This window comes from Peromyscus eremicus, chromosome 9, assembly GCF_949786415.1.
Source record: "Peromyscus eremicus chromosome 9, PerEre_H2_v1, whole genome shotgun sequence".
NCBI classification, from domain to species: Eukaryota; Metazoa; Chordata; class Mammalia; order Rodentia; family Cricetidae; genus Peromyscus; species Peromyscus eremicus.
The window spans coordinates 1,142,842-1,164,979 of NC_081425.1; the positions used below are offsets into that span (position 1 = coordinate 1,142,842).

Below are 22,138 nucleotides of genomic sequence, written 5' to 3' on the forward strand. Positions count from 1 at the left end.
AAATCATCAAAAACAGAAAATCTATGTTTAAAGCAGAGAAAAGCAGTGAATTATTAAACATGTGGAGCAGGAAAATTGAAGAAAGTTAGGAATTGGAAAGTTGGCTATGTGGGCGAGAGACAAACACAGGGAAGAAAAGCTGTAGTTATCCTTTTTATTTTTCAAAGTTGGCTGTTGAGTATGTCTAGATTATTCTACAGGTGGGTAAGAAAATACCAAAAAATATTGTGTGAGTGAGAGATAATAGCTACCAAAGTGAGGGACAGGGAAAGTAGCTAAGTAAGAAGCGGGGATAGTGCAAAATAAGCATTATTTTTTAATTATTTCTTTTACTTTTGAGATTACAATTTAATTATGCTATTCACCCCTCCCTTTTCCCATCCAAATCCTGCTATATACTCTTGCTTCCTCTCTTTCAAATTCATGGCCTCTTTTTTCATTAATTATTGTTACATTCATATGTGTATATACATATATATCTGTAAATATATAAATACAGTCCTGGTGTGACAGTTATCAATTAGGTATTGTTCTGGAAAACCAAACTGTAACACAAATACACATTGATGAGTTTGAGTGATATTTAAACAGTGCATGAACTTCAGTACCAACTGAGAAGAGGCATTAATGTCTCCTCAATTCAAACCTGTAAGTTGCTTCATTAAGTCTGTATGGCCATCTCTGTGGTATGCCAAGTATTGAGAACTGATTGTCACTAAATTTGTACTAAAAGGCCTCTTGAAATGTAAACATTGGGCCCACTTCACCCCATTATCTTGAAGACAGAAGTCAACACAAAGAACTTCATAAAGGATAGCAGAAGATTCAGTTGCAAGAAAAATTCCCTTTCATTTTTGTAGTTGAAGTTTTTCTGTGTCCCAGCCTGCTGGTGGTCAGGACAAATCTCTCTCACCCGCCAGTCCCACAGCCACTCGGACTCAAGTAAACACACAGAGGCTTATATTACTTATAAACTATATGGCCATTAGCTCAAGCTTATTACTGACTAGCTCTTACACTTAAAATCAGCACATTTCTGTTAATCTATATGTTGCTACATGTTCCGTGGCTTTACCTGTGTGCCTGTTACATGCTGCTCCCTGGACGGTGGGCTAGCATCTCTTGACTCAGCCTCCCAGAATTCTCCTCTCTCCTTATCCCACCTACACTACACTTCCTGCCTGACTAATGGCCAATCAGCATTTTATTTATCAATCAATTAGAGCAACACATTCACAGCATCCCCAGGGCATTCTAGTGACATGAACAAACTACAGAGCATGATGTTAACTAAAAAAAGCCATGCACATGCACATGTCTTTTATGGCATCATTTATGTATGGAATCTAGAAAAGTTGGTTTATGAAGATAACAAGAAAGATGATGCATATCAGAGACTGGATGTTGGCAGGGTGAGGGAAGAGGGAACTGCTGATAAAGGACACAAAATTTCAGCCAGATGGGAAGGATAAGCTCTGAGAACTCATCCTCAGCAACATGAGCATGTTATAATGTATTGTTAGTTCAAAATAATCGGAAAGTAGATTTCAAATGTATCACTACAAAAACGTTATTGGACATGATGGTTAATTAGCTTGATTCACTCATGCATTATGTATGTATGTGTGTGATATTGTGCTAAAAAATAAAGCACAGCTGTAATTTGTCAATTAAAAATAGCATTAATATTGACCTTGAGACATGGCTTAGTAGGTAAAGCCTTTACTGTACAAACTTGACCATAGTTCTAATACCCAGAACCCACAATAATGCCAGACATGCATGGTGGTATACCTCTGATCCCACCACACAGAAGACACAGACAGGGGTCCCCAGAGCAAGCTGGCTAGACTGACTAGCTGTACTGGCAAATTCCTAGTTCAAGTTAGAGACTTTGTCCAATGAAAAAAGTGGAGCACAATCAAGGAAGAGTCCCAATGTCAAACTATAATCATGCGCACGCACACGTGCACACACACACACACACACACACACACACACACACACACAAGCACTCATTGTGCCCCCACACATGTGGACATGCATACACACAGGTACACATATAGAAGCAATATCAATTCATTTTATCTAGTAAAACATGTCTCAGTCAAGCAATAGCTATGGTTATGCTTAAGGCATCAGTGTTGCTGTGAGGATCTCTAGATTCATACTCATTATTTTTCCACAATTTTTCTGACTTTAGACTAATTAACTTGCACATACTATCTTCTTGATAATGAGAAAGCTTTCAAACAGAAGGCTGTGTGTCTTAGGTCTCACCACTGAACTCTGGAATATATCTTGTTTAATCTGTGAGGCTAAAAGGATAAAGAGTGAGATAATTAGTTGCACAAATTTTTATTTTAAATGATATGTATTTCTTTAAAGCATGTAGAAGGACACCTTAGCCATGTCTTCAGCAGCATTACCAGTCAAGGCTGAGATTCTTCTTTGATAATGAACTGCAATCTAAGGCAATTATGAAAAGAGTAATGAGATTTGACTAAGCAAAACAGCTCATTTCCTAAAGAAAGTTGAAAAGGGCAGTGGCCTGCGGCAGAAACAGGTGCTGCAAATGCCAATGTGGTGGCAGACATCTGCCGCAAGCTGAAAGGGGAGCCTGCAAATATGAAGCAGCAGGTAAAACAGAAAATATGAACACTTACCTGACACCTTATCATTATCCCTGAGAAGGGAAAAAAGTATTCATGCTTTCATATAAAATAATGAAATCTATTCCCAGGAGTAAGGCAATTAGAATAGCTTTAGGGCAAGTAAATGTAAATTTTAAATATATAAAATTTTTTCATAGAGAGAGCAGAATTCAACCAAGAGTTTAGGTGCTTCTTTGTGCTGGCTGGACCATTTGCTGGAGGAGGTAAAGTGCCATGCACCACAGATACCCAGGGTAATTCTCCTTTATCTCTACTGTTTCAGGGAAATTACTAATGGCTTCATGTTTTATCCTAAGAAGCTTCTGGAAGGGTCATCTTTCCTTGGGCAGCTTATAGAACCTGGCAGTGTTTTATAAATTATCATTAAAGAGTTATGCTGGAAAAAAATGTAAAGTCGGATTTGAGGAAATTTGATATTGCTGATTCAAATAGAATTTAAGTGCACTAAAGAAAAAATTAAATTCGTCTTACAAATTCTGCTAACAAAACATGACTTCTTTTAAACACATGGAATGCTTCACGTCACAAACTCGCATGACACCCTTGTGCAGAGGCCATGTTAATCTTCCTGAATCATTCCAGCTTTAGTATGTGTGCTGCCGAAGCAAGCACAAAAGATGATCTTTAATGGACAGAAGAGTAAAAATAGAAAAATAATAAAGCTAGAGTATCATTTCCACAGGTTTTGTGTCTTTTATCATGACTCACCCTGGATCTAGTTCACAAAGCAGAAGCAGAAGAGCTGGTGTTGAACCAGGTCGAGAAGGGCAGACTGCCTTGTGACTGCAGAGCAGACGTACATGGGCAGCGTGAAGCTGGCCTGCTTGGGAAATGCATCCTGATGCTTTCCTTCTCTGCTTCTATTTTAATTTGTTCATGACTTCCCCTTACATGGTCATGACTCAGCTGCAGCCTCCTGGCTCCTGTCATACACTCTCTCTTCTAAATCAGCACAGTAGCCAACAATGTAGTAGGGTAGCAAACATGGGAAATGGCAGAATTGTTTAAGACTTCAGATGTAACAAGGTAATAAGATGACTAATATATGTCTTTAGATAATGTGTTGTAATTTATATTCATAGTAAAAATACTTGAGAAAACACTCAACTTTTTCCATAGCTTTACTCACTGGACTATTTAGGAATGAACAAAGAAATTGAAAAATTCATGTCAAAACATTCAGTTTAACTGTTTCCTACAAAACATGCCACATCTGCTTGTTTATTAAGAAGAAATGATGTCACTATTATTTCCTACTCATATGACTTATCTTGTTTTGCAGTCCCACTGTGTCTAGACAGCTCCATTAAAAGTCCAAAAGTCATAATCAATAAATAATTCATCTCTGCAAATTAGAACCTTGCTTTCTAGGGTGGGATTAGTTTTCCAAAGCTTCCAGCATGAGAACAAGCCAGGCCAGTTCAGAGATGGCTTTTAAATTATTTCCCTAATGGGGAGACTAGTAGAGGTGAACAGAAAGCCAGATGATTCTCTGAACTCAACTGGAAAGTCAGGTAACTATTCTAGGTAGGCCCATGTAAATGACAAGGACTACCTTCATATTCAGGGCTCAGCTGTCATCAAGACATGAATATTCTTTTCTTCCTGCCCCTAAGAACATGACAAATATGACATGATGTATTAGAGTACATATTTACAATTGTTTTTGGTGCAAAAGTGTGTGTGTATGTGTGTATGTATGTGTCTATGAACGTGGACGTGCACACGTGTGTAGTTGTTTCACATGGACTTCCTATAATTATGTTCTGCTTTTTTTCTTCTTAGAACCCACAATGTAATGTAAGTATACTGATAAAATATATGAGATAAAAGAAAGCTTACTGGTACAATACATAACAAAAATCCTCTAAGTTGTATAGTATCTTTGTTGCTTATGAATTCATTGTATTAGATATTTCCTTTGCAACTTCTCGGGAATTTCCAACTTCTGAAATACATGCAGTTTGGCCTCTGTGAATGACTTAAAAAATAAGTTGAATTTGAGAAATTAAGAAGTTAACATTAGCTGGGCGGTGATGGTGCACGCCTTTAATCCCAGCACTCGGGAGGCAGAGCCAGGTGGATCTCTGTGAGTTCAAGGCCAGCCTGGGCTACCAAGTGAGTCCCAGGAAAGGCGCAAAGCTACACAGAGAAACCCTGTCTCGAAAAACAAACCCCCCAAAAAAAGAAGTTATCATTAGTGCTGGAGAGATAAGCTCAGCTATTAAGAGCACTGGCTGCTCTTCCAGAGGAACCAGGTTCAACTCCCAGCACCCATTTTGTAGTTTGAAACCATCTGCCACTCTAGTTTCAGGAAATCTGACACCATCTTCTGGCTTTGGAGGGCAACAGGCACATACTTGGTACACAGATATACATAGAAGCCAAACACCTGTGCATATAAAATAATACAATTAAATTAAATTAAAGCAATTAACATTTTCCTGTGTATCTTTAAGTCTTCAGGGAGCCAAAGTGCTAACAATGTAAACTGAATAGTTATCTGTAAAGGATCATCATAGGTGTATGTTTTGAAAACCTAGTAAGTAAATATTGTGACAGATTGACATGTAAACAGTGGGTTCTGACCTCCTAAGTTACAATGCGGTTATTAGTGCACTAGTCCCACTGTGCCAGTTGAGGACAGCATGTTTCCTTCTCTATTCCTCACACTGTAAGTGTCTGAGTGTGTGACAACATGGCCTGGAGTGATAACAACTGCTTGAATACAAGAAATTATATTTAAATAATTTCTTGAGTTGAGAAACCACTGAAGAACTACAGATGTCAGTGAATGGGTGATAAATTTCTCCTTCTCTACCCACTTCCTCTAGTTCCCCCTTTCCCTCTTCTATGTACATAGTGGCTTTCTATTCCCATATCACAGAACACACATTTAGTGCCAGGACTACTGCCTATTGACATTTTCATGGAAGTCACATCGAGGTTTTCCCATTACCCACCATGCCCAGCCTTATTCTTACATGTAGGATTTCTAAGCTGTGCTTCAGAACCTCCTTGAGACCTCCATGGCTATGAAAGCAGCTGCATGCTGCCCTGTGGCCCCTCTTTTTCTATCCTATCATTCACACTGAGTAGCAAAGTCCTTAAGAGAGGAAAAGCTGCCCAGATACTCCATCCCTCACAAGCAGTGTGGTACAGGAGTAGACCTTTAACAAATGATCATTACACTCAGTGACCCCACTAAGAACCAAAGATGAACAATTTCTAAATAGGGCTGAATAATGCTGAACACATTTGCTCATTTGTGACAGTGGTGACAGAAGGCCAACACAAATCATATTATAATTAGCTGCGGTAGTAGTTTGACATAAGTGGAGAAAGATGGCAATGAAAGTCAGAAAGGGAAAAATTCAAACAGATTGCTAAATGGTTAATTAATGGTACTTGTCTGCTTGACACCGAGCCTGATGACTTGAATTTCATCCATATGCCTTACATGGTGGCAGGAGTGAATTGACTATCTCTCATCTTCAATTGCACATTATGGCAAGTGCATATTCCTCCACCAAAGTCAATAAATAATGCAAAATTTAAAGCCTTCAACTATGCATTTGGCATTGGGGAGTCTTGCACATTTGAGGTTGTTAAATCACACCAGTTGACACCCTTGGTAGTTAGTTTTTATTGCTAAATCAACATGACCTACAGTCACCCAGGAAGAGAAAATTCCAATAAGGAATTATCTAGATAAGGTTGGGCTGTAGCATGTCTCTGGAGGATTATCTTGGGTGTGATTGACCCAACCTACTGTAGGTAGCACCATTCCCTAGGCAGGGGGCTCTGGAATACAAAAGAATGAAAGAAACTAGCTAAGCAAGCAGACATCAAGGATGTATTTATTCTCTCTCTGCTCTTTAATATGGAAGTTAGATGACTAGCAGTTTTGAGTTCTTGCCTGAATTTCCCCTTGACGATAGACTGTAACTTAGAGTTTTTAGCCAAATAAACCCCAAGTTGCTTTTTGTCGGGGTGTTTCATCACAGCAGCAGAAATGAAACTACAACAGGGCATGCAGTTTCACTCTGCCTCTTCATAACCCTCTTTTCTATTATGTGGAAGTGGGATAAAGACATCTCACTTTTTAATAACTGCGAAGTTTCTCATTTGACAAATGAGGAAACCTAGGCTCAAAGGCTTAGTGTCATTGTTCAAAGCAGTTAAGTCAGCTAGTCACTGCAGTAAAATGATAATTCTTGGTTTCTTATATACAGCTTAATGTTCTATGCCACTAAGATTAATGCTTAAGTTAAAAGCATAGAGCTGGCTGGGCGATGGTAGTGCACGCCTTTAATCCCAGTACTCAGGAGGCAAAGCCAGGTGGATCTCTGTGAGTTCGAGGCCAGCCTGGTCTACAGAGCGAGATCCAGGAAAGGCGCAAAGCTACACAGAGAAACCCTGTCTTGAAGAAGAAAAAAAAAAGCTTAGAGCTGAAAAGTTCTGATCAATTATTTGGGTTTGCTTTTATAAATGATTTTAGCAATAGTCTCAGAAAAAAAGTTCTTAGATCTTAAATTCCTACATAGTGTTGTTTGAAAATAGGATATTTTGTTAAGAATTCAGAAAAAAAGAAAAGCATATGCCAGGAGGATGATTAAAGCCTTTGGAAAAATAATTAAATACTCAGAGGGATTCTAGCACTTATTTTGAAACATGGGCCCTATTAAATCCAGAAACTTAAAACACTGAAAATCCATGCCAATGTGTAGGTATAGCAATGAAGTAAAATGCACACAAACACAAAGACACTTACTGAAGAATTTCTTTCTATAGTTATTTTGCAAATGAATAAATATAATTCACCAAAAATTTGAATAATGGTTGAAAGACACATTCATTCATCTATTCAGAAAATAATTATACACATGTATTATGTATTGGTTACTCAAGAAATAAAAAATTTATTGGCTGAAATGATATGAATATAAATGAGATTTCTTTTGATGGAGATTTGCAGACCAACATATGAGCAGACTGTCAGGTTGGCAAACTGGGCAGGAGCTGATGTTGCAGGCATTTGCACACAGAAAATCTTCCACTTGGGAGGCCCCTAATGTTTTCTCTTTAAGGCTAGTAAGATGAAGTCCACTCATGTAGTGGAGGTTGACATGTTTTATTCAAAGTCTAGTGACTCACACCTAAAAGTTACACTTTAGACCTAGCATCTAGAGTGGCGTTTGACCAAACAAACTGATACTATAAATTGAAAGGGAAATTTGCCCATTACCCACTGTGCGTCCAGCACTATATGGAAGTAAGGTTACACTTGAGAAGAGCTGAACTTTGAAGAGATACAACAAAGTAATGGCCATATAAATATGAATTGCCCTTGGATTAAGTGTGAAAAGTGAGGGACTTTTAAGAAATTACAGCAGGGAATTTTACCCCAATCTGCAAGATTTTAGGAGTGGCATCACTGAGAAAGGAACACTCAGGCTGTGGCCTGAAAGTCAAAATATGCTACAAGGCCATGGCTAGACCCCCTGGTCCATTAGTATAAATTAGGCAGAAGGATACTGGAAGTCTGGGGCTTTTAATGGTGATAAGAGAGAGACATAGCTCTCTATACTGTCACTCTCAATAGCCTTAAGAGTTCTCTTATCTTCCTGTGACCTTGATTAGGCAAACCCAGGATTTGTGTTTTTGATACAGAAAAGAATTTCAAGACTAGCCACTATGAAGCAGACTTGGAGATTTTATAAAAGATGTTTTAATATAGCCTTTAAGTGGGAGAGTTAGGGGAAGGAGAGGTACTCAGGAAGAAAGATGTGTCCAAGTGGAGATACTGACATTCCAAAGGACAGTAGCAGAAAGTAAGCTATAAGCTAGGAACTGTGAGTGTGAGCTTCTCAAGTGAGAGGCACAATTAAACATTTTTGCATTAGATACATATTACTTATTTGGTTGCTCTCTGGTTATATCTTTAAAAGTTACTAAGAGACTTTCTTTTTCTTTTCTCACTCTTTTGAAAGTGGTCTGGCAGGGTATCTGTGGAAATACCACGAATGGAATTATAATTGATACAGTACAATCAAGAGCCACTGGGGCAACCCAGGGGGTTAGTACATGTTCTTTCCCTCCAAATGGAGTTTCTGGTGAGGTTTCTAAAAACTGTAGGATTATATTTGGGAAGGGAGAAGGCCTTAAGCAGTTGTTAATTGTGTTGTAGTTCTTTTCTATTGGTGAATAGCTTCAACCAGATTTCTGGGTTCCTCTGTTCTCATAACTCCATAATTTCCTTGTCTTCTCTGTTGCTCAGGAAGCCCTTATTGATCATTTTCAAGTTTTCAACTCTTAAAAGAATTGTAATGACATCTGTCTGCTGGGTACCAAATGGAAGGAAAGAACCAAGAGTAGGATGCAGGGTAGTCAGGGAGGACAGTAGGCACTGATTCCTATCTATGCAGAGGTAGAGAGAACTGGCCTAGCCCCTAAGATATTTGTAACACGAATTGATAAATGGACTTTAATAAAAACAAAAAACCTGGAGCCAGAATCTGGGATAAATGCTGAAAGATCAGAGAGACAAAGGAACAAGCCACTGCCACATCTTACCTCTAGGATTCCTCAAGTTTGAAAAAGCTTCAGTTTCTGTATCCTCATGCCTTATATACTTTTCTCTGCCCCAGGCATCACTTCCTTCCTAGTTCTGGGATTAATGGCATGTGATTCCCAAGTACTGGGATTAAAGGTGTGTGCCACCCCTGCCTGGCCTGTTTCTCTCCTAGACTGAGTCAATCTCATTCTAGGGTGGCTTTGAACTCATAGAGTCCACCTGAGTGCTAGGATTAAAATTGCGTGTCACTACTGCCTGGCCTTTATGTTTAATCTAATGGCTTGTTCTGTACTCTGATATTCAGGCAAATTTTATTAGGATATACAATATATCACCATAGCTATTTAGGAGGGGTTTTTGGTGGTTACTTACAGACTTAAAGTACAAGTAGTGTTCAGGGCTGATTCCAAGCTCTCCAGCTTCTTTATTTGTTCAGACAGTGCATTCATTTGCTAGGAAAGAGGATTCTGGGGAAGGAAGCAGAGATCTCAATGGGTCCTATTGGGCTGAAGGCCTTTGCGGTGCAGCAAAGTAGAGAGGCCTAATACACAGATGGACATGTAGTTCTGAGTCTCTAAGAAGACATCTAAGATGAAAGAACAATGAAAGACTGGTTGACACTGAACTGGGAAAATCACTCAGAAAGAAAGGAAAGCCACATTCCAAGTCCAGAGAATAGTCCAGTAGTTGAAGCCAATTACAGGGGGATGATCTAAGAAATGTGGACAAACCTGCTGTAAGCAACAGAGCTACACTGATCTCTGGACCCTTCTTCCATAGTCACATCTCTTTCTGCCCACATTTAATGGCTAATATGATTAGGATGGGTCACCCATACAATCCAGAATAATCATCCAAGCTCAAGGTTTTACCTTAATCATATTTACAGCTTTAATTATCTCTAACTCTGCAACATAATGTAGTATTTACTTGATAATTATAATGATTTGGTTCCAGGTTGTCCTATAGATAGGTTAAAAATTATGTAGATAGGTAAATGATCCTGATGGTCAAGTCCTTCACATAAAATGACAGAATGTATACATAGCCTCTTGTATATTTTAAATAATCTACATACTACTTACATGTTTTGATGCAGCAAAAATATTGTACAAATAGCAATATGGTGTTCTTAGGAAAAAAATAAAGTGATTAAAATCTACTGTTTCTAGAGCTAAATAAATGTTTATAATAATTCTGTGCTATGAGTACTCTGCTTAAATTGGGAAGTAATGAAATATGCCAGAAAAAAAAAGGAAACCAGAAAGGAACAAACTACAATATTTTGAAAACTTAATCATAATAGCATAATAGCTAACTATTATTGAGTGATAAATATGTTCCCAATGCTCTTCTGAAATGTATATTATCAAGTATAAATGCAAATTCTCTGCAAACAAGGTGAATTCTATGCCACGTTCCTGAAATTAGGCAGCTAAAAAAATGCATCATAGCTACAGTTATTATCTGTAGTCTATATATGCCAAACGGCTGACAATGACAATTATTGACAACTAAACCAGTGCCCATTTTATATCCTGAATCATATAACTGAGCCCATATATTTTCACCCTTATTCTGGAAGATAATACCATCTTCCAGATGAAGAAATGGAGCACAGAGAGGTTTTACATATGCCAGATAGCTGATCCAGAATACACATGTAGGCTTGCTCAAGTCCAGTTTCTTTTCCAAATGGCTGAAAAGTGATGTTTATAGAAACTTTCTGTATAGACAGAAAGCATTCTCTGACACAGCTAGTCCATTTTCCATCTCTGACCTTCAACCTGACTTTCTTGAATACAAATAATGACAAACTAGGTCATAGACACAGTGGCTTTCAGCTGCTCAGTTCTATGAACAAAATGCTTCCAGGACCATGCACCCAAATCTTCACTGTAATGTGTTTATATGATGAAATTTATGTTATATTTTATTGTAATTAATACAATCATTTTAAAGACACAGTTAATTAAGTACCTATAATATGAATTGCTAGGCTCCTAGTTACTCTATGTACCTTTCACACATGCTTTTCCATTAGGATTGCTTTCCTGTCTCTCAAACGAAGAAACTGAATTTAGAGATCCTTAGAACCCTTTTTTTTCACATGACTAGTGAATGGAGAACTGTGATAAAGCCTAAAAAAAAAACCTCACTCTGAAACCCTGAGGGCTATTTCCTATTCTGCACTGACTTTGTAGGTGTCAAATCTAAAATAACATCAGATTAGACTTATAGAAGGATGAATCATTTGTCTACAAATGAGAATGTGATGTGAAAGAAATAAGTAATGTTTCTGCATAAAACCATATTTTCTGACTCAATCAAGTAGTAATTTTCACAGTTAGAGCCTTGCTTTTCTTTTTTTCCAAATGTGATCCAAAGAATATTTTTAAAATGTAGCTAGAGACTGAATGATTGTTTAACCATTTATTCACTGAGAAGTGTAGACAAAATAGCAGGTTTTCAGGTAAGCACAAAGTCTACAGGAGTAAAGATGTGGTATCTGAATTCTTTGTGAGGACAATAAGGCTTTTAGTATAACTGAGTATTGGGCCAGGCATTAGGGTGTGTGTGTGTGTGTGTGTGTGTGTGTGTGTGTGTGTGTGTAAAACAATGTACATACGTGTGTCAAACAGTTAAGAGATTACACTTATCCATTAAATTCTAGAGAACTGTGTCATGTAAGAAGAAGGAAGCAATACTTGGAAGCATTTATTAAAGAGGTGTTGGGAAGATAGGTCAATTAATAAAGTGCTTGATGTTTGAGGAACTGAGTTTGGATTCACAGCATTTGTGTAAGCAGCTAGGCATTGAGGAGAATGCCTTAAGCTCAGGTTTGGAGAGGCAGATATGAGATTCTTGGAGCTTGCTGAACAGCCATTCCAAATCAGTGAGCTCTAGAGTCAATGAGAGAGCCTGCCACAAGAAAAATGATATAGAAAATAATTGAGGATGATAACTGGCATTGACTGCTGCCACCACCCACCTGCAAACATGTGTGTATGGGCACTTATACAGACATGTGCACATGTACACAAAAAACATACATGCAAATGATGAGAGCTGATGAGTGATAGATGATAGATAGATGAGATAAACATACAGAGAGATGATTGATAGACAGCTGATAGATGATAGATTGATAGATAAGTGATGGATGGCAGATAAATAGATGATAGATAGATAGATAGATAGATAGATAGATAGATAGATAGATAGATAGATAGATGATAGATAGATAGATAGATGATATAGATAATGTTAGATGATAGATAATAGGTAGATAGATCAATAGATAGATCGGCTATAGATGGATAGACAGAAAAATAGAGAGATGTTAGAGAACTTGTTAAAGAAAAAAAAATGTTATCCAAGAAGAAATGGCTTTCTCAAGTTTGACATAAGCTTAAGGTAAGCTTAAGGGACTCAGGATATCCCTAGAAGCATTAACACAGTTGATAATGCCCACAACAAAATCCTAGTTTGGAAGCTTTGTAGCGTTACATAGACCACACTATGCCCTCTGCACAGATCAACGTAAGTGACCTCACCTGGTACAGTGGCTCATTTTTGAAGGCTTAGCATGAGAATTTCAATCTCATTTTGGTAATAACTTTAGAATCTCTGAAAAAGTCCATCACATAGGCAAATCCATATGTAACTTAATTTTCTGCCTGTCCATAAGAAGATGAAGAAACATGTGTCACAATCCATCTTAAAGACTTTGGTTTTCTTAGAGCTATCCATAAACTACCTCCTAAGTTTTCCCTTGCCAAAATGATAGACTTTCTTCCTTCAACTTCTCCTTATTTGTCTGGTTCTCTTTCTAAATTTCACAAGAATCAACATACCAGAAGGTCTAATATCATTTATAAGATTCCCCATTTGTAATATACAAAAAAAAAGCCTTTTATCACTTAATGTTGGCTGAAAGTAGAGGAGTCATAAAATGTTTGCCTAGTAGCACAGGAGCTTTCTGAGTGACAAAGTCCCATACAAATTAGCATCCCTTCACATCTCTACTAATTTGTTTGTTGCAATCTTCTTTTTAAATAAAAATTTAAATACATATATTTTTATTGAAATTAATTTTTTTCATATAATGTATTATGACCACAGTTTTTCCTCCAATTCCTCCCAGATCCTCTCAACCTCCTCAACTGCCCAACTGCCCTTTCTCTCTCTCTCTCTCTCTCTCTCTCTCTCTCTCTCTCTCTCTCTCTCTCTCTCTCTCTGTCATTAGAACAAAACCAAACAAAAAACAAACAAACAGGCAAACAAACAAACAAACAAAAAACCCAGAAAGAATACGGTAATATTCTTTTAAGATGCTCTAGGAGAATGAATCAGTTATCATTTGAGAAGGTTTATGTCTTGTGAATGCCACTCACAAATTGCAAATTTCAATTTGTGTCCATATATTGCAGTTATTGGTAAAGAATAATTAAATGAGTGATTATTCCAATCAATACTTACAACTATCAAAATATCTAACACTTTCTTGTGCTGTCCACAGGAATGTAACCTGGAATAGCTTAGCTATCCCAGATACACACTGCTCCCCAGAGCTAGAAGAAGGCTACCAGTGCCCCCCAGGATTTAAATGCATGGACCTGGAAGACCTGGGACTTAGCAGGCAAGAGCTGGGCTACAGTGGCTTTAATGAGATAGGTCTGTCTTACTGGTAAAATATATTTTCAGTTTCTATTTTATGATGTTTATGAAATAGAAAGTATAATTGTGTAGTGTTTCATTTTATGACTAGTAATAGTACAAAGGAAACAGAAATGCAAAATTTAATTCTATGCCAATATTATAATGTATTTTGCTCTACAGGCCATAGCATACAGACTCTGTATAGTCAATTATGTATTTATATAGAGTTAATTTAGGCTTATTTTATTTGTAGCATTTAAAGTATTTCCTTGATGAATAAGATTCAGGGTTGCTAATTCTAAGACAAGTAAGATTTTACTTTCTTCTACTAGTAGCTAACCATAGCAGCCAAAGTAAGTCTCAAAGCATGTAACATTAGGCATTGGTGACTACAGGAGCTAAAAGGTAAATGGAACAGAAAACTGCTAATTAAATACTTATGGATATGTCCAGTCTGTGTAATCCATAGATGGGAAATGCTAATCCATGAACATAAAGTGCTAACGTGAATATTTCTCTTCGTCTTCTCTGTTAAGTGCTGAAATATGCCATTACCAATTAGCATCTTCCACTTAGTAGCATCACTCTGTTTATTATAACTCCATTCCAGGTGCACATATTTAGTTATTAAATCCAAAATAGGTTCTACACAAGTATTTTATAATTTGGGAATTGTTATTGAAGTCATTTTTAATAATGAATGAGGGTTATGTTCTTTTGGAAGTCGTTTTTTTCTTGACTTTGATGTGCAAAACTGCAATGGTAGATTCCATAGTTAGGGAGGGGCATGCATCAGTCTGTAGAAGCTCCAGGATGATGTAATGAACTCTGGACTATGAACTTCAGGAAAGATCTGTGAAGGTTATTAACTAGTGACACAATATAATTCTCTGACAGTATAATGCAAAAGTGGGACTGAAAAACACATTATGGTATGTCTTTAAATAATGTCTCTAAATTTCATTTTTATGTTTTAATATGCCCTCAACTTGATTTCTGACATTGTAGCTATATGGCATTCATCATTCATTTCATTTGTCCAAATCATATATTTTCCTATTTCACAAAAATCTAGAAGCCAACAATTGTCACTTTATTCAAGCTTAATCCACCTTTACAAGAAATCTTACAACTGACTATCCTTGTATTTCACAAGCATAGAGGCCTCTTAGGGCAATATTGACTTTCAATAATGAGCAAGAATATGCAGATATTGTGTGAGAGATGAGATACATAAATTTGGGTAGGCTGCATGGGATAAGGTCTAGTGACCCATCGGCCAGACTGGCATCCTGGACTGTATGTAGTTCATGCCTTTAATAGGTGAGCTTATATCTCCTACACAGAGTGACCAACATTCAAAGGCTCACCCACCTTTGCACAAAAATACCTCCAACTTCTTTCTTTCTTCCTTGTTTTGTTGTTGTTGTTGTTTTGGTTGGTTGGTTTTGAGACAGGATTTCTCCGTGTAGCCTTGGCTGTCCTGGAACTCACTCTGTAGACCAGGCTGGTCTCAAACTCAAAGAAATCTGCCTGCCTCTACCTTCTGAGTGCTGGGATTAAAGGTGTGCACCACCATCACAGGACTAATACCTCCAAATTTCTACATCATATTGCTAAAATCTATCATTATTTTAAATGCAGCAGTTGTTGCCAAACTCAAAGTGCAGCTATGTTCAAGTTGGTTCACCTTTCTGTACTGTGTCATACAAAGAACTCAATGAATAAAAGGTGCAATCTCTTTTTGCAAGAGAATGTCTCTTTATAAAGAATGCTGGGTGTGGCAGAAGGAAGGGAGCTTGAGAGGATCAGTTCTAGCATGGAATTTCCCTGGGGGCAGTAGGCTCCTCTTAAACTAATCCTCTTGCTCTTGTTTTGGGCACTAGGATTTAAGCTCTTTGAAAACATAGAGTGTACTTTCATTTTCCTGTCTCCAGGGCTTTTGCAATGCCTGGCTCATGTGAGTCCTTCATAAATACTGACTAATGGTATAAAAAATTTTATGGAGAGATACTATAGAAAATTAGGTTGTTGTCTGATTGTTCTTGTCCTTGAACATGTCTGTGTTAATGATAGCCCTCATGACTTCTATGTTTTTGCAAGCTTAATTGGATCTGTTTGCTTCTTTCGATAAAGGGTGATTGAAATCATTGTCATTCTTGGATTATTGGTTAGATGACAAAATATTGACTTTGTATGATAATCAAAATATTTTAGCTCTGAGAAATGCCTCAGTAGGTAAGAGTGCTTTCTGTGAAGTAGCTCGGCATGGCTATTTGTGACTACAATCCCAGCACCCAGCACCCAGAAGTATGAGACAGATCTTGAGAGCTCCTGGTCAGCCATCCTAGCTGTAAATTGCAAGCTTCTGGTTTACTGAGAGACCCTTTCTCAAACAATATAGTGGACAGTGATACAAGAAGACACCCAAGGTCCAACTCTGGCTTTCACACACAGGCATCCACACATGTATAAATCAAAGACAAAAAGAACCAATACATTAATTAATTTAAAAAATTAAATGTCAATCCAAGTTTAGATTGAAATGGAAAACTCCTTCCTGATATAAGGCATCTCTGTAGAGATATACACACTGCAGTGTTTTAAGAAATTAATGCTAAATTTCTTTTTTAAAGAGACAGTGCTTTCTACAAATGAAGTGTGGGATTTTTAGACATGTATTTATGTACTCATCTGGATTTAAGACATAGTTAAGTGCCTAGACATGCTTAGAGTTTGGCCAACAAACTTACATATGTAAGTAATGATGATTATTTTACAAGGAGCATAGTTCCCCTTTGTTCTAATTAGATTATCATATAAAGCATTTATTTTGATTCATATGTACATTTCTCTCATAAGTAACTTAATTATTAAGTTAATATTGATGATGTTGAGAAACTCAAATTTGGAAATACATAAAGAATCCAAAAGCACTAAGTAGAAAATTGCAAAAAGCAAAGAAAACCCTGTATTCCTAAAATCACCCAGACTCCAGAGAGACTGAGGAACACAATTCAGTTTTAAAGCTGAACCCTGTGGTGCTGGCCTATAATCACAGCTATCCAAAAGTCTGAGGCAGGAGGACTGCAAGTTCAAGTCTATCTGAAGTTAGAGCCAAAGTGGGCAGTTTAGACCCTGTTTCAAAACAAAAGTAAGAGGGGGTCGATATATATATAATTCAGTGCAGAGAACCTGCTGAGCAAGCCCTCTGAGACCATCAAAAATGGAACAAAAACAAAAGAGTTTCCATCCATAAGAACTTTGTATACCTCTACTGTATGCCACAATTCAGAAGGTAAAGTGTCTAATAGGAAATTTCTGGAAAATATCCTAGTGTCTCTTAAGCTGAGACAGACACAACAGGATATCTATCTTATATGGATAGATGGATGCTGAGCCGGGAGAGACAGCTCAGCAGTTATGAGCACTTGCTAGGGGCTGGGTAGATGGCTCAATGGTGAAGAGCACTGGCTGCTCTTCTGGAGGACCTGGGTTCAATTTCCAGCACCCACATGGCAGCTCACAACTGTCTGTAACTCCAGTTCCAAGGGATCTGACCCCTTCATACCCATGCACATTATTTTTTTTTTAAAAAGGTTGTTTTTTTTTGTTTTATTTTGTCTTTATAAAGAGCACTTGCTGTTCTTTCAGAGGATCCAGAAACATCAGTGTTGAGAAGCTCCTGACCATATGTACTCTAGTTCCAGGGGATCCAACCACTTTTTCTGAGCACCCACACTCAAATGGCATGCTCATGGACACACACATACACACTAAAAGTAGAAATAAATCTTCAAATAATGGATGTTGTGACACCAAGGACAAGAATGGTTCTCTATTTGAATAAAGGAATTAGTATGTAGATGAATGTAGAACCTTCTGGGATCTATATGACATCAGGAAAGAGAACCTCTCAATCTTGCAATATTGGCAATGAGACTCACTGATGAGATGTGACCAGTTCCCTTACCTCAACCCATACTATAACCTGGAACTGTGACCAAAAGTAAATACATACATACATACAAACAAACCTTTTTCCTTAAGTTGCTTTTGTCGAGGTGTTTTATTACAACAGAAAGACAAACTAATCCATAAACACTTATCTATACTCATCAAGATTAGTTGCATACCCCCCCTTTTTAACTGCAACTCTTTTTAAATGAATTATATGTCAAATACTTTTCCAGCACAGTTTATATTCACGGTCTTGATCCTTTTATATTCATCTTAGAAATTAAATTTTATCAGGTAGTATATTTTATTAGGAATTAAATTATATTTTGAACTCTTTTTATACAGGGGTGAGTGGGGGATGTTTTGACAGAATATATCTTATATGTAGCATTCCAGAAGGCATTCAACCAACTAACAGTGACTAGTGATGAGCCTCATCTATCACTTTAAGGATTTATAAAATATAAAGTAAATATTACAAAGTATAATTATGTACATTAAAAAAAGAAAATGGAGGCTGCACCATAAGCATGTCCATGTCTTGGAAAGTAAAACCTAATGCATCATTTGTATGATATATTATATATATATATATATATATATATATATATATATATCATACAAGTATATGTCTACTGGCAGGATTCTGCATCACAAAGTCATAATTACATGCTTTGGAAATAACTTGAAACTCAAAATAGTGTTAGCTACAGCCATGACTTAGAAAATCATTTCTGTGTGAGTAACAGTATTATATTCAACTCATGAAATCTTGATTACACTTCTCAAGAAAGAAAGGAATCTGAACAATTATCTGAGTTTATGCATGCTGTCTACTTTGTGGACTTGAAAATGACATGAATAGGTGACTTCTTTTCAGAAAAGGCTACATAAAGCATGGTAGTTAAAGTAGATGGCATTACAATGTGAATTGTGGCCCTATTTTATATGAGGGAGGTGATTTTCAGAAATGAATTGCCTTAGTTTTCTATCTCTGTCATGAATTTGTGACAGATAAGTCTTGTAGGGTCACTAGGAGAAGTAACTGGGAAAGTACACTTAGAATAGTGCCTAATACAAATGCCCTACCACAGCCAGAGACTTGAGCAGTGGTGGTAAAATTTGAAGGCATTTGTGTGTTGTTTAATGGGTAAGTGGCACCTTCAGGAGGAAGGCAGGATGTAGGAAACTTCAGGTGGACACATTTGAGTTTTATCTTTATTCCCTTTGGTCTATAGCTTTCATTGTTGTCATTTAGCATCTTGAAGCAAAGAAAAGGGTAGAGAAGGAAGAGGTTAAAATATTCTTAACATTCATGTGTTTGTGTTAACTAATTGATTAATCAATATCTCAAACTTCACATACTCATGATCTATGGACTGCATTCAAGAAAGAAGATTCTGAATGTACTTTTGTCTCCATGTGTCCATTATTCTTGATGTGTCACTCGAAACATTTTCATCTGTGATTTTTTCTGACTCTTGAGAGTCATGTTAATTCCTAGCTTGTACCACTGAATATTTTACAATTTCATCAAGCCTCATACATATTTAATTTCATCTATCCAAAACATTTTAACCTGTGACCCCTGTCTTTCCTTAACTTCTCAAGGCTCTCCTTGCACAGAGCTTAAGAACACTTGATGCAGTGGTTCTCAACCTTCCTAATGCTGTGACATTTTAATACAATTCTTCATATTGTAGTGACCCCAACCACAGAATTATTTTCATTGCTACTTTGTAACTGTAACTTTTTTTATGGTTTTGAATCATAATGGAAATATCTGATATGCAAGATATATGCTATGTGATACTTGTGAAAGGGATTGTGACCCACAGGCTGAGAAACACTGACTTGATAGGACACTGAGCCAAAGCACAGCCATGACAGGCTTGGTCTCCAAACCTAAGTGGTTTGTTTTCTGGACTCCTTAAATCCATCAGCCACATGGTGGATGATGTGTAGATGTTTCTGATTCTCTCCCTTCTAGCTAAACACTTCCCTGTGTCTCATTCTTAAGGACCCTTAACTGAGATGCTTCCCTCCAAGATATTAACCTATGCACTTTAAGGTATCAGAGTCTCCATGTTCCTATCCTGCTGAGAGCCATACACTATTGAAAGAATACATCTGAAGAGCCCCAAATCTGGTTAGCAGACATTGAGTGAGGGCTATAATAACATAGTGAAAAGATATGAAGATTAACTTCTCTGGGCTTGTAGGCTCTCACTATAACTTTCTGTTTCCTAAAGCCTCATTTCTATTCATGCCTTTATTTACTAAAGAAGAAAATTCAAAAGACAACTTGCAAGGCTGAGTTTTATTCTTAGTTTTATAGTAGACCTTCAGCATTACTCACTTTTGGTGAGTAATTTGATGCAAATGACCACTGCCCAAACAGATGTGACATGCAATTAGAAAACAGCAATACTAACACTGTCGTCTTTGGGCAGGAAATCACAGAAAATACCATTTAACGAGCAATTTACTTGTCATGATCTTTCAGGAAAAAAATATAACATTTGATACAGCACAGCAGTACAAAGCTACCCTGGGGGTGGCTTTAACTCCCAGTTAATTGCATACTCAGGTAAAAAAAAAAAAAAAAGCATTTTGAGCTTGGATGATAAAACTCACCCTAGAAAGTCACCTAGGGAGTAGATAGGCAGGGGTATGTTTTATATTCATCTTTAGAACCATAAGCATAATGGAGAAAAGCCCAATTTTAAAATCTCCAAAATAAGTAAAATCTGATTAAAACAACTCATATCAAAGGAAGCTCATCAGCAAGGGAAAACTACAAATTAGGAGATACTAAAAGGGCATTTAAATAAAATGTGCTTTGTGTTATGTGCACTGTGTGTAGTAGACTATTTCTGTGTTCTTTAAATATAATAATCAAGATAAATAACAATAAACACTGTGTTGTGTCAGTGACTAATTGTCCAACAGACAGAGCTTATTTTTGTAATTACTATCATTATTTACTACAACCACTGCTATCATTCATTGATTGCTTATTGCATAACTGACAGCTGGAGAAGGGTCATCCATTCATTATGTTTCAATTCTCAAAACAAATCCACAAGATATGGCTATTCCTATTCCACAAATGAAGAGAATGATACAAGAATTAACAAGAGTCAAGGTTGGTGTTCCGGGTGCTCAGGTAAAAGCACTGCTTTGAGTCTGCAAACTAATAAACTATGAACTTGGTCGTAAAGAGTTCTGTACTTGTTGCTTGTTGAGACAGCCAGTTTATGACAAAATCTTATCTTGATAATGGACAAGATGTGTCCTCCAATACAGTGGTCTCTAGATAATCTGTGCCTTATTCTCTTGTCTGAAGTCTTTAGGTCAAGAGATGTATGTGAATAATAACTACATCCACTGAAAACCAATGATTTCTGTGTGGTGGGGTTGATGGTCTCTGGCTTTTTTGTGTGCCCTATAGTGATATTTTATTTGTACTGAAATGTGATTTGTATGTTAATAAATAAAGTTGCCCGGGGGTCAGAGCTATTAGCAAGCCATAGCGAAAGCTGGGCGGTGGTGCATGCTTTTAATCCCAGCACTTGGTAGGCAGAGCTAGGTAGAGCTCTGTGTGTTCAAGGATACAGCCAGCATTGGAGACACACACCTTTAATCTCAATACCAACCATAGAAGACCTGGAGGTCTGTACAGACAGGCAGTGACGAGGCGGTCATGTGGTTGGGTTTACAACCAATGAGAAGGCAGAACAGAAAGTCTTTATAAAGACAGACACACAGGAAGTAGGTCTTTTTTGGAGAAGTAGGACCACCAAGAGAGGAAGGATAAGGTTTTTAGCTCTTAGCTTTGACCTCTTGGCTTTCTTCTTTGCATTGGTTCTGTGTTTCTTATTGAATAAGACAGTTAGTTCTACAGTGTCCTGTGTATCAGAGAGTTCTTATATACAGTCACCTCTCAATATCATTATGGATTAGTTTCAGGGGCCCCCAAAAGACCAAAATCCTCAAGTATTTAAGTTGTATATTTGTACATAACCTGCCTACATCCTCAGTGCATTTTACATCATCTCTACATTACCTTTATTACCTATTATGTCTGATACATCTAAATGTCATGTAAGTGGTTGTACACCACATTTTCTAGGAAATAATGATTAGACCAAAAGTGTGCATATGTTTAGTCTACATATGCTTAGTATGGGTCCATTTATTTGATACATAATTGACAAAATTCATGGCTATGATATATGTGATATGGCAGGCCCTTATAGTA

The 22,138-nt window shown here is 37.2% G+C and overlaps 1 protein-coding gene and 1 non-coding gene across 3 annotated transcripts in view; one reads left to right on the forward strand and one right to left on the reverse strand.

The window, feature by feature from the left end:
• The window catches only part of Nalcn (sodium leak channel, non-selective), a 298,952-nt gene that overhangs the window by 14,153 nt on the left and 262,661 nt on the right, over nucleotides 1-22,138 (forward strand). For both annotated transcript variants that reach the window (XM_059274302.1, XM_059274303.1), the window contains exon 6: nucleotides 13,775-13,929. In XM_059274302.1, the coding sequence (XP_059130285.1) occupies nucleotides 13,775-13,929 (155 nt within the window). The remainder of the gene's footprint in view (nucleotides 1-13,774; nucleotides 13,930-22,138) is intronic.
• On the reverse strand, nucleotides 3,177-3,287 carry LOC131920253 (U6 spliceosomal RNA). Its single transcript, XR_009381595.1, has one exon. It is a non-coding gene; the product is annotated as a U6 spliceosomal RNA (small nuclear RNA).